Source organism: Salvelinus alpinus, chromosome 12 (assembly GCF_045679555.1).
Source record: "Salvelinus alpinus chromosome 12, SLU_Salpinus.1, whole genome shotgun sequence".
In the NCBI taxonomy this organism is placed as follows: Eukaryota; Metazoa; Chordata; class Actinopteri; order Salmoniformes; family Salmonidae; genus Salvelinus; species Salvelinus alpinus.
In genome coordinates this window covers 3,992,437-4,014,933 of record NC_092097.1, presented here as the reverse complement: position 1 = coordinate 4,014,933, position 22,497 = coordinate 3,992,437, and the positions used below count along the sequence as shown (strand labels likewise).

Genomic DNA, 22,497 nt, shown 5'->3' with positions numbered 1-22,497 from the left:
TTTACTTAATTCTCCATACTGTCCAACGATTATAACGACGATTCTGATCCAACCATAAATTCATACATTGTGCCTAGGTCTGTGGCGGTCATGACATTTTGTCAGCAGGTGATTGTAACTGACGGTCTCACGGTAATTGACCGTTATTTAACATAAACACATTTAGCATCTCCTGTCTTCCACATAGCCTACGGTCACGATCGTCGTAAAAACTGGACCAAGGCGCAGCGTACGTAGAGTTCCACATCTTTATTACTAAGTGAAACTTCAGCAAAAACAAAAAACAATAAACAAAACGTGATGTCACTGGAGTGCTCACAGGCAACTACACATAAACAAGATCCCACAAAACACAGTGGGGAAATGGCTGCCTAAATATGATCCCCAATCAGAGACAACGATAAACAGCTACCTCTGATTGGGAACCATACCAGGCCAACATAGAAATAAAACAAGCTAGATTACCCACCCTAGACACACCCCGACCTAACCAAAATAGAGAATAAAAAGGCTCTCTATGGTCAGGGCGTGACACCTACAAACCACTGACCTTTAGAACATCTACATTTTAAAAAGTCTAAATTCCATTTAATATAGCCTACACGTCACAATAAATCCATTATTTATTTTAGACAGGTCTAAAGAAACATCATATGAAGAAAATGTTGTATATTTCAGAAGAACAGAATAGCATACTCTGCATCCATATGTTAGGGCCTGATCTGGCTCCAGACCTGAACCCAATAGAAAATCTTGCATGCGCTGCAGGATTTTAATCCATGACGGCGTAGTGTGTTACTAATAGTTTTCTTTGAGACTGTGGTCCCAGCCTTGTGCAGGTCTACAATTTTATCCCTGATGTCCTTACACAGCTCTATGTTCTTGGCCATTGTGGAGAGGTTGGAGTCTGTTTGATTGAGTGTGTGGACAGGTGTCTTTTATACAGGTAACGAGTTCAAACAGGTGCAGTTAATACAGGTAATGAGTGGAGAACAGGAGGGCTTCTTAAAGAAAAACTTACTGGTTGGTAGGTGATCAAATACTTATGTCATGCAATAAAATGCAAATGAATTACTTAAAAATCATACAATGTGATTTTCAGGATTTTTGATTCTGTCTCTCACAGTTGAAGTGTACCTATGATAAAAATTACAGACCTCTACATGCTTTGTAAGTAGGAAAACCTGCAAAATCGGCAGTGTATCAAATACTTGTTCTCCCCACTGTAGCTCCCGGGGAGGAGAAAATGCAAGGTGGGCTCGGAACAGAACCCAGAACACCTGTTTCAGCTGCAAGCGACTTGTTTGTGGGAAGTGTTGCAATCAAGTGAAAGTGACTGAGATTTGTGGTGAGTGTTAGGACAAGGGATAGCAGCTAAATGAGATCCAACGGTTCCAGTTTGGGTTTTTCATGAAAATAAGATTTTACTGTGTTACAACTCACATGGTTTTGGTTTCATAGTTGTAACAAAGGCACTCCACAAATAAAATGTATTTTACACAATTCTGTGTTTTTAGTTTTTACATATAGCCTACAGTGACATAAACTAATGAAAATGTTATTATGTTCTTTCAAATATTTCCATTCGTATTCTAATGTTACCTGAGACCTTCATAAACACAACCAAATGGCATTGGCTCAAAGGGGGTCCAACGAGGCCAGGCTTTTCTATACTGAACAAAAATATCAACGCGAACACGCAACAATTTAAAAGATTTTACTGAGTTACAGTTCATAGAAGAAATCAGTAAATTGAAATAAATACATTAGGCCCTAATCTATGGATTTCACAAGACTGGGCAGGAGCACAGCCATTGGTGGACCTGGGAGGGCGTAGGCTCACCCACTGGGAAGCCAGGCCCAGCAAATCAGAATACATTTTTCCCCCCAAAAAATGATTTATTACAGACAGAAGTAATCCTCACCGTTCCCTCACAAAATGTTTATTGTTCCCTAGCAAAATGTAGCACGTTCCCTCGCAAAAAGTTTTGCGTTCCATCACAAAATAATTTGTTGAAAAGTACTTCCGGCAAAGCCAGAGTGAATCCTGCTACCTATACAGTCGACCTGATTCAAGTAAGTAAGAACCTTGTGTAAAGTTGATTTGAATGCTATCAAATCAAATTTTATTAGTCACATGCGCCGAATACAACAGGTGTAGACCTTACAGTGAAATGCTTACTTACGAGCCCCTAACCAACAGTGCAGTTTCAAAACATATACGGATAAGAATAAGAGATAAAATAACAAGTAATTAAAGAATAGCAGTAAAAAAAGGGGGGTGCCGGTACAGAGTCAATGTGCGGGGGCACCGGTTAGTTGACGTAGAATATACATGTAGGTAGAGTTAATTAAAGTGACTATGCATAGATGACAACAGAGAGTGGCAGTGGTGTGGAGAGGGGGGGGGAAATGCAAATAGTCTGGGTAGCCATTTGACTAGATGTTCAGGAGTCTTATGGCTTGGGGTAAGAGGCTGTTTAGAAGCCTCTTGGACCAAGACTTGGCGCACCGGTACCGCTTGCCGTGTGGTAGAAGAGAAAACAGTCTATGACTAGGGTGGCTGGAGTCTTTGACAATTTGTAGGGCTTTCCTCTGACACCGCCTGGTATAGAGGTCCTGGATGGCAGGAAGCTTGGCCCCAGTGATGTAATGGGCCATTCGCACTCCCCTCTGTAGTGCCTTGTGGTCGGAGGCCGAGCAGTTGCCATTCCAGGCAGTGATGCAACCAGTCAGGATGCTCTCGATGGTGCAGCTGTAGAACCTTTTGAGGATCTGAAGACCCATGCCAAATCTTTTCAGTCTCCTGAGGGGGAATAGGTTTTGTTCGTGCCCACTTCACAACTGTCATGGTGTGCTTGGACCATGTTAGTTTGTTGGTGATGTGGACACCAAGGAACTTGAAGCTATCAACCTGCTCCACTGCAGCCCCATCGATGAAAATGGGGGCGTGCTCGGTCCTCTTTTTCCTGTAGTCCACAATCATCTCCTTTGTCTTGATCACGTTGAGGGAGATGTTGTTGTCCTGGCACCACATGGCCAGGTCTCTGTCCTCCTCCCTATAGGCTGTCTCGTCATTGACGGTGATCAGGCCTACCAATGTTGTATCATCGTCAAATTTAATGATGGTGTTGGAGTCGTGCCTGGCCGTGCAGTCATGAGTGAACAGGGGGTACAGGAGGGGGCTGAGCACGCACCCCTGAGGGGCCCCTGTGTTGAGGATCAGCATGACGGATGTTTTGTTACTTTCCCTTACCACCAGGGGGTGGCCCATCAGAAAGTCCAGTATCCAGTTGCAGAGGGAGGTGTTAGTCCCAGGGTCCTTTGATGGCACTATGGTGTTGAACGCTGAGCTGTAGTCAATGAATAGCATTCTCACATAGGTGTTCCTTTTGTCCAGGTGGGAAAGGGCAGTGTGGAGTGCAATAGAGACTGCATCATCTGTGGATCTGTTGGGGTGGTATGCAAATTGGAGTGGGTCTAGGGTTTCTGGGATAATGGTGTTGATATGAGCCATGACCAGCATTTCATGGCTACAGACGTGAGTGCTACGGGTCGGTAGTTATTTAGGCAGGTTACCTTAGTGTTCTTGGGCACGGGCACTATGGTGGAGCTTCTTAGGGCTAGGCCCCTTTTTTCTCCATTTCCGCCTGGAGGACGTGCCCAAAGTAAACTGCCTGTTGCTCAGGCCCTGAAGCCAGGTAATGCATATAATTGGTACCATTGGAAAGAAAACACTTTGAAGTTTGTAGAAATGTTTAACTAATGTAGGAGAATATAACACAATAGATATGGTAGGAGAAAATCCAAAGAAAAACCAACCAGAATGTTTTTTTTCAGAGACCATCCTCTTACAATGGCAAGTATAAGTATATCATACATAAAATTACCTCCCTGGATGCCATTCCTATAGTTTCCACAGGGTGTCAGCAGTCTATGTTCAAGGTTTCAGGCTTGTAACTTCAGAAACTAAAAAAAATGATCAGTTTTAGTACAGGGACACAGTCTTGAAAATTTGTGTTGGCGCGCTCCATGAAGACAGGACGTACCTGCTAAAATCGGTATTTGTGAATTTATGAAACCTGTGCCGGTGGAAAAATATTTTGATGTGGGGCGCCGTCCTCAAACAATCGCATGGCATGTTTCGCTGTAATAGCTACTGTAAATCGGACAGTGCAGTTAGATTAACAAGAATTTAAGCTTTCAACCGATATAAGACCTAAATGTTTAATATCCATAATTTTTATGATTATTTATTTGAATTGCGCGCCCTCCAGTTTCAACGTAACTTGTCCCGCTAGCGGGACACCTATCCCTAATTAAAACCTGTTGAGGATGGGGGCGCTGTTGTGGCTATTTATGCTAATCGTGTAATTTTTTGAAACGGCTTCCCACAAAGTTCTTGATCGTACAATATGCATATTATTATTATTATTGGATAGAAAACAGTCTATAGTTTGTATAGGAGTTGAAATTTTGTCTCTAAGTGGAACAGAGCCCATTCTACAGCAATTTCCCTGACATGGAGTCTTATTTCAGAAATTTTGGCCACTGTTCTGGAGTCAGTTAAAAGGGCACTGTTATTGCTATGACTATACGGACACTGCTTACGTCTTCCCCTGGATGTCTTTACGTGATGACGATTTGAATGGGGTCGATTGCGCGTTCACAGGCACTATAAATTAAAAAACCCTGAGGCTAGTCACTCTTTTGGAGCTGCGTCATGCGCCTAGAGGACACCGACCCGCACCTGTTCCAAGCATTAGTGGAGGGAGTAATATTACTCTGGTCATGTTTCTACTCGTTATGGGAGTTAAAAACATCATAAGGTAGTTAATTTAAAGCGTTTTATAGCAATTTATATCCGTTTAGTGCGATTTTGGGACATTTATTTCTGAAACGCTGTGAATTGCTGGGCACGCTTCCAGTTCATCCCGAACGCAGTTGGGATTTCCACATGGCAAGAGGACAGCTTTCCACCAAAAGACGATTGGACCCAAGAAAGGATCCTTTGCCCAAGATACTGATGGAAGAACAGCTCAAAGTAGGACATTTTTATTATGATAAATCGTGTTTCTGTCGAAAAATGTTAGTGGCTTAGGACGCCATGTTTTTTGACGTAGCTTCGCTTGGCGCAAGCTGTATTGAAAAGTAAGGATAATTTAAAAAATGTAATTCCGCGATTGTATTAAGAATTAAATTGTCTATCAATCCCTGTCCACCCTATATTTTTTAGTCACGTTTATGAGTATTTATGTATAAGAGTAGATCACTGTCTAAGTGGCGCACAGACTTTTTCTGACCAGCTGAGCTACATTTCACATTGTCTAACCATGATTTTGGTGGCTAAATATAAACATTTTCGATCAAACTCTATATGGATTGTGTAATATGATGTTACAGGAGTGTCATCTGAAGAATTCTGAGAAGGTTAGTGAAAAAATTAATATATTTTGGCGATGTTTACTTTTATCGCTCACTTTGGCTAGAATCAATGCTGGGCTGCTATGTGCTATGTGCTATGCTAATATAACGATTTATTGTGTTTTCGCTGTAAGACACTTAGAAAATCTGAAATATTGTCTGTATTCACAGGATCTGTGTCTTTCGATTCGTGTATGCTGTGTATTTTTACGAAATGTTTGATGATTAGTAAGTAGGTAAACACGTTGCTCTAAGTAGTTTTTCTATTCCATTTGTGACGGTGGGTGCAATTGTAACCTATGCCATCTACCTGAAATATGCACTTTTTTCTAACAAAACCTATCCCATACCATAAATATGTTATCAGACTGTCATCTGATGAGTTTTTTTATTGGTTAGGGGCTATAAATATCTTAGTTTAGCCGAATTGGTGATAGCTACTGGTGTTGGTGGACAAATAAAAGATGGTGGATTATGCTAATGTGTTTTTAGGTAATAGATGTACATCTTTACATATTGTGTCTTCCCTGTAAAACATTTTAAAAATCGGACATGTTGACTGGATTCACAAGATCTGTGTCTTTCATTAGCTGTATTGGACTTTAATGTGTGAAAGTTAAATATTTTAAAAAAATATTGTTTTTGAATTTCGCGGCACTGGTTTTTCAGTGGGGGTGGGGGGGGAGTGCCGCTAGCGGCACTCTCATCCTAGACAGGTTAAAATATGTTGGTATTACAGACTCACACAGGGAGAGATTGAAAATGTCAGTGAAGACACTTGCTAGTTGGTCAGCGCATGCTCGCAGTAAACATCCTGGTAATCCGTCTGGCCCTGCGGCCTTGTGACCTGTCTAAAGGTCTTACTCACATCAGCTGTGGAGAGCGTGATCACACAGTCCTCCGGTACAGCTGGTGCTCTCATGCATGTTTCAGTGTTATTTGCCTCGAAGCGAGCATAGAAGTAGTTTAGCTCATCCGGTAGGCTTGTGTCATTGGGCAGCTCTCGGCTGTGCTTCCCTTTGTAGTCTGTAAGGGTTTGCAAGCCCTGCCACATCCGGCGAGCGTCAGAGCCGGTGTAGTACGACTCGATCTTAGTCCTGTATTGATGCTTTGCCTGTTTGATGGTACGTCGGAGGGCATAGCAGGATTTCTTATAATCTTCCAGGTTAGAGTCCCACTCCTTGAAAGCGGCAGCTCTAGCCTTTAGCTCAGTGCGGCTGCTGCCTGTAATCCATGGCTTCTGGTTGTGCTATGTATGTACGGTCACTGTGGGGACGACGTCATCGATGCACTTATTGATGAAGCCAATGACAGATGTGGTGTACTCCTCAATGCCATTTGAGGAATCCCGGAACATATTCCAGTCTGCGCTAGCGAAACAGTCCTGTAGCTTAGCATCTGTTCATCTGCCCACTTTTCTATTGATCTAGTCACTGGTGCTTCCTGATTTAATTGTTGCTTGTAAGCAGGAATCAGGAGGATGGAATTATGGTCAGATTCTCCAAATGGAGGGTGAGGGAGAGCTTTGTATGCATCTCTGTGTGTGGAGTATAGGTCGTCCAGAGTTATTTCCCTCTGGTTGCACATTTAACATGCTGATAGAAATTTGGTAAAACTGATTTAAGTTACCCTGCATTAAAGTCCCCGGCTACTAGGAACGCCGCCTCTGGGTGAGCGTCTTCTTGTTTGCTTGTGGCGGAATACAGCTCATTCAATGCTATCTTAGTGCCAGCCTCTGACTGTGGTGGTATGTAAACAGCTACAAAGAATATAGATGAAAACTCTCTCGGTATGTAGTGTGGTCTGCAGCTTATCATGAGAAACTCTACCTCAGGTGAGCAATAGCTCGAGACTTCCTTAGATATCGTGCACCAGCTGTTGTTTACAAAAATACATAGAACACCGCACCTTGTCTTACCAGACGCCGCTGTTCTATCCTACCGGTACATAGCATAACCAGCCAGCTGTATGTTGATATTGTCGTGGTTCAGACACGACTCCGTAAAGCATAAGATGTTACTGTTATTAATGTCCCATTGGTAATTTAATCTTCCCAGTAAATAGTCAATTTTACTATCCAAAGATAGCATGTTTGCTTGCAGAATTGAGGGAAGTGGGGGTTTATTCGATCGCTCTCCGACCTCTCTTTCCATGCCTCCTCTTCACGCAAATCACTGGGGTCGGGTCCTGTTCCCGAGGGAGCCGTATATCCTCCGGCTCGTCAGAGTCGTGAAAGCTGAAAAAGGTTTCTGCTCCTCCGTGGTGAGTAATCACAGTCCTGATGTCTAGAATTTATTTTCGGTCATAAGAGACGGTAGCGGAAACATTATGTACAAAAAGAGTAAAAAAATGTGTTACAAACAACACAGATAAACTAACAAAACTAACAAAAAAACACAATCGGTTGGGGGCACGTAAAACGTCTGTCTTCTGCTCCGGCGCAATCTTACATTAGCAAATGCCAAGCTAGCGTTAGCAATAGCTCAGCTACTGGGTGTCACAGAGTTATTTACCTATATACTTAGTTGGCAAGCTGAAGATGTTGATATAAGTCATGACAGTTGGAAAAGGGTTTATTTCCTGCGATTTGTTTCTGTTCTTGTTAGCTACGGTTGGCTATTATTTGGAAACGGTACATTGATTACATTTTTGTCCAATGGATGGGTAATGCAGAATAGCTCCAGGCGTTCCATGCTTTTCTTAACTCTTGTTCTGAGCCCATGAGATTCTCTATACAATCTAACACAAGTCAAGTCAGTTTCCTTGATCTTTGATTATTTGTGATGATAATGTTCTATGCACAGCTCTTTACAAGAACCCCACTAATAGTGTGTTGAGGGCTGATAGCTTTCAACCAATTCCCTTGAAAAACAGCCATAGCTGGATTTGTCTCCCGCTTCAATCTTGGGGGTGACTGAAGCCTGCTTGATTGAAGCGGGGTACATGGGTCCCCCTCCACTCCCGCCCCCCTCCTCATCAATCTCTGTAGTTGAAACATTTCCTAAAGCCTAAGTCATTTACTTTTACGTGATATGACATCACATTTTGTTACTTTGTATAGTCTTTTTTTTTTCAAGCATTCGGACGGTAGATGAGTGTTTCAAATTGTAAGAATCAATGAGGTCCTGCAAACTGTGCCTGTATTAGGCTTATGGCTCTGATTATTATCTAATTATGTCAAATAATGTCTCATTTCGATCATTATTTCGGCTATGCTAGCCTATTGTAAATGATCAAATAAATGTCTGATCAATACATACAATTCTGAACATATTGTCATTTATAATGCGAATGCAGATGCACCAATAAATTGTCCGGTACACTTGCTGTATCTGTTTTCATGTACATTCCCTTGTGTCTAAGCTTCTAAGGTGACTCAAGCTTTACTAATTCTTGAGAAGAAGTGTATCAGTCAACTGTATTCTATTGGTTACAAAACAATATAAATGCAATTGTGTATTGCTGCCGTTTGTCTGATATCCAACAGTCCATGATCAGATCTGTTGACCATGAGAGCATTTTGCAGAGAAAATAGGTTGAATCAAACTATTTAGGCTCGGAATGACATGTGACAAGTAGAAATATTGTCTAAACTGTTTTCTGTGTTCGTAGGATGAGTTGGATGGCACATCACATGTTTGGGATTCACACATCATCTGGGCCCAGTTTTTCAAAAGTTACCTATCCGGATTCCGGCTATCGGATAGGACTCAATACATAGAAATGTAATGAATAGAATGGAAGTCCCCATTCAAGTCAATGATTTGTCCGTTCTATTCTTTATATTTCTATACATTTAATCCTATCCGATAGGCAAAATCCAGATAGATAAACTGGGCTCGGGCCATCAAAGAATGTCGACAAGCCCAGCGGTCGGCCCAATGTAATGTCTGGGTTTACATAACTTTACACAACCACAGATTTCCTTTCCCAAGTTGAAAATGAAGATCTTCAGATGTGCAGGACAGAATGTACTTTTCGCCAAACAGTGCCATGTGACCCATACGAACTATGCAATATTATCATGGCTAAATCTTCCAAGAGACCCATACCAACCTGTTGATTTATACATTTAAGAGATGCTATCAATGCATCTCTGTAATCTGCTCTGTGGTTGTCATAAAATTGCATCAGCAGAGATGACTGTATATATAAGATTAGTATAGTGAGACCTTTGAAACTGGGCCTGATGTGGGCCTTGGTACCTAAGCTCTTGATCTGAATTTGAAACTCAAAGTCATGGGCCTGTATCTGTATTGTTTTCACTCACGAATGATGATATAAACTTCATTAAATAAAATGGAATAATATTGAGGACGTGTGGACGAGCTTACTTCATTTGTACCATTTTCCTGTATATTAATTGTCAAGGTGGTGCCTTCAGAAAGTATTCAAACCCTTTGACTTATTCCACATTTTGTGTTACAGCCTGAATTCAAAATGGATCGTATCTAAGGCATCTACACATAATACCTCATAATGACAAAGTGAAAACATGTTCTTAGAAATGTTTGCAGATGTACTGAAAATGAAATACATAATTATCTCATTTACATAATTATTCACACATCTGAGTCAATACTTTGTAGAAGCACCTTTGGCAGCGATTACAGCTGTGAGTCTTTCTGGGTAAGTCTCTAAGAGCTCTCCACACCTGGATTGTACAACATTTGCCCATTATCCTTTTCAACATTTTTCAATCACTTTCAAATTGGTTGTTGATCATTGTTGGTCTTGCCATTGATTTGTAAGTACTTTTAAGTCAAAACTGTTACGTGGCCACTCAGGAACATTCACTGTCTTCTTGGTAAGCAACTTCAGTGTAGATTTGGCCTTGTGTTTCAGGTTATTAACCCGCTGAAAGGAGAATTAATCTCCCAGTGTCTGGTGGAAAGCTGACTGAACCAGGCTTTCCTCTGCGATTTTGCCTCTGTTTAATATTTTAAATTCAGGCTGTAACACAAGAAAATGTGGGAAAAGTCAAGGTGTGTGAATAATTTCAGAAAGTACTGTATTTGACTAGAAGCTGCCCTATTGCATTATATGCCTAGAAACGTATTCACCTAGTACGGGTTTCACCCAGACAGTTATACAAATCAACTTCTTGTTTTGAAAATGGCTTGTGTGGCATCGATATGAGTGAGAAACATTTATTCTAGTGACTACAAAGTGTAAATAGGATCATTTCAGTCTCATCCAAAACTGAGATTAGCGAGATAGGAAAAACTTGTACGTCATGGGGAATAAAGGGTATCATAACAGTTTTCCGTGGGTTGGGTTTATTTAAATCGTCCCCACACGGCATTTAAGCACCCAAGCTAACTGTCTAAGGTTTTCTAGCTTGCTAGCTACTTCCAGACACAAATGAGAGAACACCTCACTCTGACCATTTTACTCGCCCTAGGCTGTTTTCATGTTATCTAGAGCGTTGGTGATCAATTCAGAGCACAGCTGCACGCGAATCGATATCCCTGTGGGGCTAGTTAGGGATCATCAGTAAATTACACAACGTACAGTACATGGGACAATATTTTATAAGGTCAATAGCTCCACATTTCTATGAATTAAAAACCTCAAACCAACTATAATTTGCAGAAATTCATATACAAATATTGAAAGCATTTAATGACACAGCTAAAAGATGTGCACCATGAAATGATTGTCCCATTTACATTGGGTAATTTATTGACAGTCCCCAAACCAACTTTGCCACAGTTGGGCTACAGCCGACTGAAGCTAATTGGCGAAATAATTTGTCTAACTCTTACTACCTGCGAAAACACACAAGAGACACCCACATCAAACCACACCCCGAAACCAACTCAATTTTCAATTCAGTCAGTGCCACTAACATTTAGCCTACCTCTCTCATTCCATCTGTACCAGTAGGGACTGACAACCGGCGCCATTTCCTTTCGATTGCACTCGACAAGTCATAGTCGATTATAGATACTTTTCTGCCGGAACACTCCCAGCTCACATCTGAACAGAAGAGGCCGGTGGGAGGAGCTATGGGAGGTCTGGCTCATTACAATGAGCGTCCTCCTATAACTCATCCCCCCCACCAGCCTCCTCTGCATCTGAACGATTTGTTTCACTATTGTCCCCCACTAGCTCTTACTACAAAGACAATTGAAAACGTGAACTCTCATCAATAGATATTGGCCTTTATTGATATCAGATCATGTTATTTGTGCCACTATCCCTTGCCTCTTCATTTGTCTTGGTTTAATTACCGTATCAAGCCTTGTTGATTTGACTAATTTAGTTGTTTGAATTTATTCCCTATTTTCCTATTATCGTTTATTTTTTATTTAATATTATTATACTCCTTTGCTTAGTTCTATAGCAGTTTATCGTGATTTTGTTTAATCCTTTTGGAGAGATATTGTGGACGGTTATTGTACTTGGCCCTTTGGTGCCTCAGCGCAACAGCGCCATCTGCTGACAATCTGTCTTTCACTCAGTACAACAGGACTGGGAACACCGGATTGGAGCCCTCAGAGTGTGCCTGCCGTGGGGGGACCACGTGTCACGTCTACTCCTGCTCCAACGCTCAACAGTCACCGATTTACAAACCACCGGTCCTGGCAACCCTTCATTAGGCACACCTGGACTTCATCACTACACTGTTTACTCCCCCTTTATCTAAATCAAATCAAATTTTATTGGTCACATACACATGGTTAGCAGATGTTATTGCGAGTGTAGCGAAATGCTTGTGCTTCTAGATCCGACAGTGCAGCAGTATCTAACAAGTAATATCTAACAATTCCACAACAAAACTTAATATCTAACAAATTCCACAACAAAACCTAATACACACAATCTAGTAAAGGAATGGGATGAGAATATATAAGTATAAAATATATGGATGAGCAGTGACAGAGCAGCTAAGATGCAATAGAGTAAAGAATAGATAGTGAAGGATACAGTATACATTATATACATATGAGATGAGTAATGCGAGATATGTAAACATTCTTAAAGTGGCATTATTAAGGTGACAAGTGTTCCATTTATTAAAGTGGCCAATGATATCAAGTCTGTAGGTAGGCAGCCTCCTCTCTGCGCTAGTGGTGGCTGTTTAACAATCTGATGGTCTTGAGATGGAAGCTGTTCAATCTCTCTGTCCCAGCTTTGATGCACCTGTACTGACTTCACCTTCTGGATGGAAGCGGGGTAAACAGACAGTGGCTCGGATGGTTGTTGTCCTTGATTATCTTTTTTGCCTTCCTGTGACATCTGGTGTTGTAGGTGTCCTTGAGGGCAGGTAGTTTTCCCCCGGTGATGCGTTCTGCAGACCGCACCACCCTCTGGAGAGCCTTGCGGTTGTGGGTGGTGCAGTTGCCGTACCAGGCGGTGATACAGCCTGACAGGATGCTCTCAATTGTGCACATGTAAAAGTTAGTGAGGGTTTTCGGTGACAAGCCACATTTTTTCAGCCTCCTGAGGTTGAAGAGGCGCTGTTGCACCTTCTTCACCACACTGTCTGTGTGCATGGACCATTTCAGTTTGTCGGTGATATGAACACAGAGAAACCTAAAACTTTCCAACTTCTCCACTGCTGTCCCGTCGATGTGGATATGGGGGTGCTCCCTCTGCTGTTTCCTGAAGTCCACGATCCTCTCTTTTGTTTTGCTAACATTGAGTGAGAGGTTATTTTCCTAACACCACACTCCGAGGGCCATCACCTCCTTCCTGTAGGCTGTCTCGTCATTGTTGGTGAACAAGCCTACCACTGTTGTGTTGTCTGCAAACTTGCTGATTGAGTTGGAGGCGTGCTTGGCCACGCAGTCGTGGGTGAACAGGGAGTACAGGAGGGGGCTGAGCATGCACCCTTGTGGGGCCCCAGTGTTGAGGATCAGCGAAGTGGAGATGTTGTTTCCTACCTTCACCATCTGGGGCCGGCCCGTCAGGAAATCCAGGACCCAATTGCACAGGGCGGGGTTGAGACCCAGGGCCTCTAGCTTAATGATGAGCTTGGAGGGTACTGGTACTATGGTGTTGAATGCTGAGCTGTAGTTAATGAAAAGCATTCTTAAATAGGTATTCCTCTTGTCCAGATGGGATAGGGCAGTGTGCAGTTGCATCGTCTGTAGACCTATTAGGGTGGTAAGCAAATTGAAGTGGGCCTAGGGTGGCAGAAAGCGTGGAGGTGATTTGATCCATGACTAGTCTCTATAAGAACTTCATGTTGACAGAAGTGAGTGCTACGGGGCGATAGTAATTTAGTTCAGTTACCTTAGCTTTCTTGGGAACAGGAACAATGGTGGCCATCTTGAAGCACATCAGACTGGGATAGGGATTGATAAGCATAGCGGATGTGTTGTTACCTACCCTTACCACCCGGGGGCGGCCCGTCGGGAAGTCCAGGACCCAGTTGCAGAGGGAGGTGTTTAGTCCCAGGGTCCTTAGCTTATAGATGAGCTTTGAGGGCACTATGGTGTTGAACGCTGATCTGTAGTCAATTAATAACATTCTCACATAGTTGTTCCTTTTGTAAACTTGTTCAGTTTATGTCTCAGTTGTTGAATCTTGTTATGTTCATACAAATATTTACACATGTTAAGTTTGCTGAAAGTGAATGCAGTTGACAGTGAGAGGACGTTTCTTTTTTTTGCTGAGTTTACTGCACTCTGGCTGCAATCTTTTTTCGTAAGGGCAAGATCCGGTGTAGGACTAAGGAGAGAGCAACCAATTTAGTTTGGATGCAGTAATTGCAGAATACCTGCAGTGTACTACAGTTGAACTGCAAAATTACTGCATTAAAAAAACTGTCATTTGGATGCAGTATTAGCAGCATACTGCAGTTATACTTGACTCTAACTGCAGTTATACTGCACTCTGACTGCAATCTTTTTTCGTAAGGAGGTAGAGCAACTGGGGAGACAGGTGGAGGAAACGTCTGTCCCTCACCGATTCTGTTTGGAGCGATTTGCTGCATCCGACACGTCATACGGTTGGTTCAACACAAGGTAGGTCACGATAACGGTGATAATAATACAGAGAAGAGAGGATAAAGAGTGCTGCTTTACTTCTATAAAAACAACAACATATGGTAGCAAAAGGATGCTCCTTGAAAATAAGGTCTATAAATCGACTGAGAGCAAAACTATGTTGTGGCTTGAGTAGAAACGTTTTGTAACAATAAGCATGCAACAAAATAAGTCAAAATCAACCTAAATAAAGGCTTTTTTACATTTTTAATTTTTGCACAAAAGGAGTGTCTTGATCTTTATTGCAGGCTTAGAAGTTACACGTTGATTCTACTCAGGCAAGACAGCTTTGCTCTCAAGTAATACAAATATTTGATTTTCTCATCATGCCTAAGTGTACATGCTTGCGGGATCTTGTCTTCTATACTGGAGGCAGTGAATGGTACCTAGGATTGATACAAATACATCTTCTCTCATCATTCATCATAACATTTGTTATTTCTGACATAGGCTTGCCACATATACCCACCTAATGGCTTTCTGGAAGCTCATCGAACCGGCATCCCACAACATGGTACGTGTGACCAGAGCAAGGGCAGCTGCAAAGAGGAATGAGGAGGTCACACTACCCGGAATTACAATGGTAAATTAAAGTAATGTTAATTATCAAAGTATCTGAATGTCCAAGGAAGCAGTTAAGCACTCACTTGCCAGAGGATTTCAAGGAATACCCAGACACACAAGTGGTGATAGACTGCACAGAGTTGTGTTGTCCCACTGCACCTTCAAATGGATGATTGGCATGGCACCACATGATGGATTCACCTTTGTTTCAGCCCTTTATGCTGGGCCTGGCTTCAACCCCTAGGAATAGCAAGGGGCACTTAGATCATCACATCACTCATATACACTACCGTTCAACAGTTTGGGGTCACTTAGAAATGTCCTTGTTTTTGGAGGAAATTTTGAAAGAAAAGCAAATTGTCCATTTTTTGTCCAATAAAATAACATCAAATGGATCAGAAATACAGTGTAGACATTGTTAATGTTGTAAATGAATATTGTAGCTGGAAACGGCTGTTTTTTAATGGAATATCTATATAGGCGTACAGAGGCCCATTATCAGCAACCATCACTCCTGTGTTCCAATGGCACGTTATGTTAGCTAATCCAAGTTCATAATTTTAAAAGGATAATTGATCATTCGAAAACCCTTTTGCAATTATGTTGGCACAGCTGAAAACTGTTGTACTGATTAAAGAAGCAATACAAATGGCCTCATTTAGACTAGTTGAGTATCTGGAGCATGAGCATTTGTGGGTTTGATGACATGCTCAAAATGCTCAATGCTGTGTACTACTCCCTTCACAGAACAGCACAAACTGGCCCTAACCAGAATAGAAAGAGGAGTGGGAGGTCCCGGTGCACAATTGAGCAAGAGGACAAGTACATTAGAGTGTCTAGTTTGAGAAACAGACGCCTCACAAGTCCTCAACTGGCAGCTTCATTAAACAGTACCTGCAAAACACCGGTCTCAACGTCATTAGTGAAGAGGCGACTCCGGGATGCTGGCCTTCTAGGCAGTGTCCAGTGTCTGTGTTCTTTTGCCCATCTTAATCTTTTATTTTTATTGGTCAGTCTGAGATATGGCTTTTCTTTGCAACTGCCTAAATATTCCATAAAAAAATCTGCCGTTTCCAGCAACACTGTATTTCTGATCAATTTTATGTTATTTTAATGGACAAAAAATGTGCTTGTCTTTCAAACTTTTGAACGGTAGTGTATATTATTCATATTAGCCTTCAATAACCATTCATACTTCCTTACCATTGTTCTTGGCTTGTGCAACCTCTGCTCACTCTCAGTGCAACTATAGATGGGGAAACTGCACCAATCCCAAATTGGGAGTAGTTTGCTGTCTGGTTGAGCAGTGAAACTGTGTGGTTGCACAAAGTAGTCCCAGCAACACAGGAGCAGCGGCAGTGGGCCAGGATTACAGGGAGTGACTCCTTTAACACAACAGTGCTGTTCAAATGTAGGTAAGTAAACAAACCAAGAACAATAGAAACAGACTGACAGCTCAAAGAAGGAAATCCTCAAACTAGTTTCTGGGGAGCCTATTCTAAATTCACACCTTAAGTGAATTATTTATAATATTACTGTTAAACTGTGCTATGTTGACTACACTATCTAGCTAATCAATTTCCAAGTAGCCTCGCTGTGCTGCCATCCTGTTAGAAGGTAACAGATCATTTTATTACAATGGTTAAGATGGATTTTCTTTGTGTTCCATGGTGTTTATCGCCCCCTAGTGGAGCTTTCTGGTACTTATAAAGACTGTAAGGAAACAGGAAAAGACACGCAGAGAAGCAGCTAAAAACAACGCTACGGTGTCCCGCTTCAGCCTCGGAAAATATTTGTTTGTAAATTAGATTCAAGCATATTGCTAGTGATGATAATCTTGTTATTGATAGAATTGCTTACTTATCAATGTTAGTTGGTTGCATTTACTCACACAAATTGCCTTGCCTGTCATGTATGCCGTCAGCTGTATTATTTTGCTCGTGCGTCATGTAAACGAATTGTAAAACATACAATACTGTAGTTTTGTTACTGTTTCTATCGTAATATGCTTTGTTATTGTACAGAGGTGGTTGCACATTATTAGAGTAATGAAAGGAGTTAGCCAATTACCATATGAGTAACAATTAGCAATATTGTTTGGCATCATGCCAGATATATGGTACCTTGGCACATGCTTTGTATTTATGCAACTTTAACTTGAAATGTATTATGTACAGCTACAGTATGTCGATGTGAATTGAATACTAAAGTATATTATTTTCTGTATTTTGCAGTTTCACAACATAAACGTTTTCAATATATTCATTCAAGAAAAGTCACGCCTTGGGAGTTTTATTGAAGACTTAGTTGTTAGCTATCTGTCTAGTTTTTATTGAAGACTTAGTTGTTAGCTATCTGTCTAGTTTTTATTGAAGACTTAGTTGTTAGCTATCTGTCTAGTTTTTATTGAAGACTTAGTTGTTAGCTATCTGTCTAGTTTTTATTGAAGACTTAGTTGTTAGCTATCTGTCTAGTTTTTATTGAAGACTTAGTTGTTAGCTATCTGTCTAGTTTTGCATGGGAACGCAATTCCAGGACAGAATACTCAGCATTATTTTGAGGGATTTATTAATCCCAGGGAACTTGTTTATAACAACCCAAACAGTAAAACGTTGTGTTTTCTATATTCATCCTACTCTCAAACTGTGTAACTTCTCGGATTTCCTCATTGACCTGTAACAAGTCACCCTCATGCTGATCTATCCTGTCACCTGATCTTTGTTGGAAACTGATAAATACAAATAAAACAACTTAACCTTTTAGAAAAATGACTACTTAAAAACCTCTAGAGGATCTGACCCTTTTTTTTTTTTTTTTTTCGCATAAAATGACATACCCAAATCTAACTGCCTGTAAACTCAGGCCCGGAAGCAAGGATATGCATATTCTTGATACCATTTGAAAGGAAACACTTTGAAGTTTGTGAAAATGGGAAAGGAATGTAGGAGAATATAACACAATAGATCTGTTAAAAGATAATACAAAGGAAAAACCAACCATTCTTTTGTAGTTTTTGTACCATCAACCTTGAAATGCAAGTGAAAGGTCATCATGTATTATTCCAGCCCAGCTGCAATTTAGATTTTGGCCACTAGATGACAACAGTGCATGTGCAAAGTTTTAGACTGATCCAATGAACCAGTGCATTTCTGTTCAACATTTTGTACCAAGACTGCCCAAATGTGCCTAATTGGTTTATTAATAACTTTTCATGTTCAAAACTGTGCACTCTCCTCAAACAATAGCATGGTATTCTTTCACTGTAATAGCTACTGTAAATTGGACAATACAGTTAGATTAACAAGAATTTAAGCTTTTGCCAGTATCAGATATGTCTATGTCCTGGGATATGTTCTTGTTACTTACAACCTCATGCTAATCGCATTAGCCTACGTTACCCACCAATCCTGAAGAAGTTTTAACCTCTCTGGGATAGGGTCTAGTTTCTTGAATTTACGCCTGACTGACGTGCCCATAGTAAACTGCCTGTTATTCAGGCCCAGAAACCAGGATGTGCATATAATTGGTAGCATTTGATAGAAAACACTTTGAAGTTTCTAAAACTGTTAAAATAATGTCTGAGACTATAACAGAATTGATATTCAGCCCCCTCCTGTATTCCCTGTTCACTCATGACTGCACGGCCAGGCACGACTCCAACACCATCATTAAACAGTGGTAGGCCTGATCACCGACAATGACGAGACAGCCTATAGGGAGGACGTCAGAGACCTGGCTGTGTGGTGCCATGACAACAACCAGACCCTCAACGTGATCAAGACAAAGGAGATGATTGTGGACTACAGGAAAAAGAGGAAAGAGCACGCCCACATTCTCATCGACGGGGCTGCAGTGGAGCAGGTTGAGAGCTTCAAGTTCCTTGGTGTCCACATCACCAACAAACTAACATGGTCCAAGCACAACAAGACATGTAAAATGTATGTATATGTAGATTTTTGTTGTTGTTGATATTTGTCCTTCAAAGAGGGGGGGTTATTAAAAAATAAAATAAATTAATAATTTATACAAAAATCATAAAAATAGTCAAAATACAATAAAATATTAAAAATATAGAACTAACATGGTCCAAGCACACCAAGAAAGTCGTGAAGAGGGCACGACAAAACCTATTCCCCCTCGGGAGACTGAAAAGATTTGGCATGGGTCCTCATATCCTCAAAAGGTTCTACAGCTGCACCATCGAGAGCATCCTGACTGGTTGCATCACTGCCTGGTATGGCAACTGCTTGGCCTCCGACCGCAAGGCACTACAGAGGGTAGTGCGAACGGCCCAGTACATCACTGGGGCCAAGCTTCCTGCCATCCAGGACCTCTATACCAGGCGGTGTCAACGGAAGGCACTAAAAATTGCCAAAGACTTCAGCCACCCTAGTCATAGACTGTTCTCTCTGCTACCACACGGCAAGCAGTACCAGAGCACCAAGTCTAGGTCCAAGGGGCTTCTAAACAGCTTCTACCCCCAAGCAATAAGACTCCTGAACATCTAGTCAAATGGCTACCCAGACTATTTGCAGTGCTACTCTCTGTTGTCATCTATGCATAGTCACTTCAATAACTACTAAGTATTCAGACCCTTGGCTATACAACTCCAAATTGAGCTCTTGTGCATCCTGTATCCATTGATCCTCTTTGAGATGTTTCTACAACTTGATTGGAGTCCACCTGTAGTAAATTCAATTGATTGCACATCATTTGGAAAGGCACACAACTGTCTGTATAAGGTCGCACAGTTGACAGTGCATGTCAGAGAAAAAACCAAGCCATGAGATCGAATGAATTGTCCATAGAGCTCCGAGACAGGACTGTGTTGAGGCACAGATCTGGGGAAGGTTACCAAAACATTTCTGCAGCAATGAAGGTCCCCAAGAACAGTGGCCTCCATTCTTAAATGGAAGATGTATGAAACCACCAAGACTCTTCCTAAAGCTGGCAACCCGAACAAACTGAGCAATCGGGGGAGAAGGGCCTTGGTCAGGGAGGTGACAGAGCTTCCAGAGAACCTTCCAGAAGGACAACCATCTCTGCAGCACTTCACCAATCAGGCCTTTATGGTAGAGTGGCCAGACAGAAACCACTCCTCAGTAAAAGGCACATGACATCCCCCTTGGAGTTTGCCAAAAGGCACCTAAAGACTCTCAGACCATGAGAAACAAGATTTTCTGGTCTGATGAAACCAAGGTTGAACTGGCGGAAACTTGCACCGTCCCTACAGTGAAGCATGGTGGTGGCAGCATCATGCTGTGGCGATGTTTTTCAGCGGTAGGCACTGGGAGACTAGTTAGGATCGAGGCAAAGATTAACAAAGCAAAGTAGAGAGTGTTCCTTGATGAAAACCTGCTCCTGAGTAATCAGGACCTCACCTTCCAACAGGACAACGACCCTAAGCACACAGCCAAGACAACGCAGGAGTGGCTTCGGGACAAGTCTCAATGTCCTTGAGTGGCCCAGCCAAAGCCCGGACTTGAACCCAATCAAACATGTCTGGAGAGACCTGGAAATAGCTGTACAGCAATGCTCCCTCTCCAATCTGACAGACCTTGAGAGGATCTGCAGAGAAGAATGGGAGAAACTCCCCAAATTCAGGTGTGCCAAACTTGTAGCGTCGTACCCAAGAAGACTCGAGGCTGTAATCACTGCCAAAGGTGCTTCAAAAAGTACTGAGTAAAGGGTCTGAATACTTACAGTTGAAGTCGGAAGTTTGCATACACTTCGGTTGGAGTCATTAAAACTCGTTTTTCAACCACTCCACAAATTTCTTGTTAACAAACTATAGTTTTGGCAAGTCGGTTAGGACATCTACTTGGTGCATGACACAAGTAATTTTTCCAACAATTGTTTACAGACAGATTATTTCACTTATAATTCACTGTATCACAATTCCAGTGGGTCAGAGGTTCACATACACTAAGTTGACTGTGCCTTTAAACAGCTTGGAAATTCCAGAAAATTATGTCATGGCTTTCGAAGCTTCTGATAGGCTAATTGACATCATCTGTCAAAATGGAGGTGTACCTGTGGGTGTATTTCAAGGCCTACCTTCAAACTCAGTGCCTCTTTGCTTGACATCATGGGAAAATCCAAAGAAATCAGCCAAGACCTCAGAAAAAAAAAGTAGACCTCCAAAAGTCTGGTTCATCCTTGGGAGCAATTTCCAAACGGCTGAAGGTACCACGCTCATCTGTACAAACAATAGTACGCAAGTATAAACACCATGGGACCACGCATCCTTCATACTGCTCAGGAAGGAGACGTGTTCTGTCTCCTAGAGATGAACGTACTTTGGTGCAAAAAGTGCAAATCAATCCCAGAACAACAGCAAAGGACCTTGTGAAGATGCTGGAGGAAACAGGTACAAAAGTATCTATATCCACAGTAAAACGAGTCCTATACCGACATACCCTGAAAGGCCGCTCAGCAAGGAAGAAGCCACTGCTCCAAAACTGCCATAAAAAAGCCAGACTACGGTTTGCAACTACACATGGGGACAAATATCGTACTTTTTGGAGAAATATCCTCTGGTCTGATGAAACAAAAATATAACTGTTTGGCCATAATGACCATCGTTATGTTTGGAGGAGAAAGGGTTAGGCTTGCAGGCCGAAGAGAACCATCCCAACCGTGAAGCACTGGGGTGGCAGCATCATGTTGTGGGGGTGCTTTGCTGCAGGAGGGACTGGTGCACTTCACAAAATAGATTGCATCATGAGGCAGGAAAATTATGTGGATATATTGAATTTGGTGAAAATCGTATGATTTTTAAACGGCCTCGTACTCAATTCTTGCTAGTACAATATGCATATGTTTATTACTATTGGATAGAAAACAACCTCTAGTTTCTAAAAACGTTTGAATTTTTTTTCTCTGAGTGGAACAGAAGTCATTTGGCAGCACTTTCCCTGAACAGGAAGTAGAATGCAAGATGTCTATGCTCGCTTCAACGCTCTGCCTATACATGGTCATGCCACCTATGACCCGAAACACACCTCATACGCCTTCCTCTGGGTGTCAAGAGGACGTCAGAGGAGAAATTTTGTGTTTATCTTGTTCTGACGTGAAATAAGACCTATTTCTTTGACGTGACCGTCCATTTCCGGAAGTCTGAAGCGCGCGACTTGGAAGAGAGATTGTGTTTTGTTTTGCTGCCGTTTCGGATGTCAACTATCTCCGGCTCGGATTTGATTTGATAAATGAGACCATATCATCGTAATGTATGTTTTTTCAATATAGTTTAATCAGATTATTTGAATTTTTTCGGGAGTTTTCCCGTGTTCCGTTCTGTGACTTTGTTTACTTGGAGAGATCCGTGCCACTCGACTAGTACCCATGCTAAATGAAGAGGGAAAGGTACCATTCTGAATGGAATGAACGACTCATCTGGACTAAGGACACCTTGATCAACATTCTGATGAAAGATCAGCAAAAGTAAGACCCAATTTATAATGTTATTTCATATATCTGTCGTGCATGTGAACTGGTCGTGGGCGCCCAG

General features: G+C 41.7%; 1 protein-coding gene across 1 annotated transcript in view; it reads right to left on the bottom strand.

The window, feature by feature from the left end:
- LOC139535371 (transcription factor Sp7-like) overlaps positions 1-11,406 on the bottom strand; it is a 61,932-nt gene extending 50,526 nt beyond the window's left edge. Inside the window, exon 1 of the mRNA XM_071334714.1 lies at positions 11,288-11,406. Within this exon, the coding sequence (XP_071190815.1) occupies positions 11,288-11,296 (9 nt within the window). The 5' untranslated portion in view covers positions 11,297-11,406. The remainder of the gene's footprint in view (positions 1-11,287) is intronic.
- Between the last annotated feature and the right edge of the window lie 11,091 nt (positions 11,407-22,497).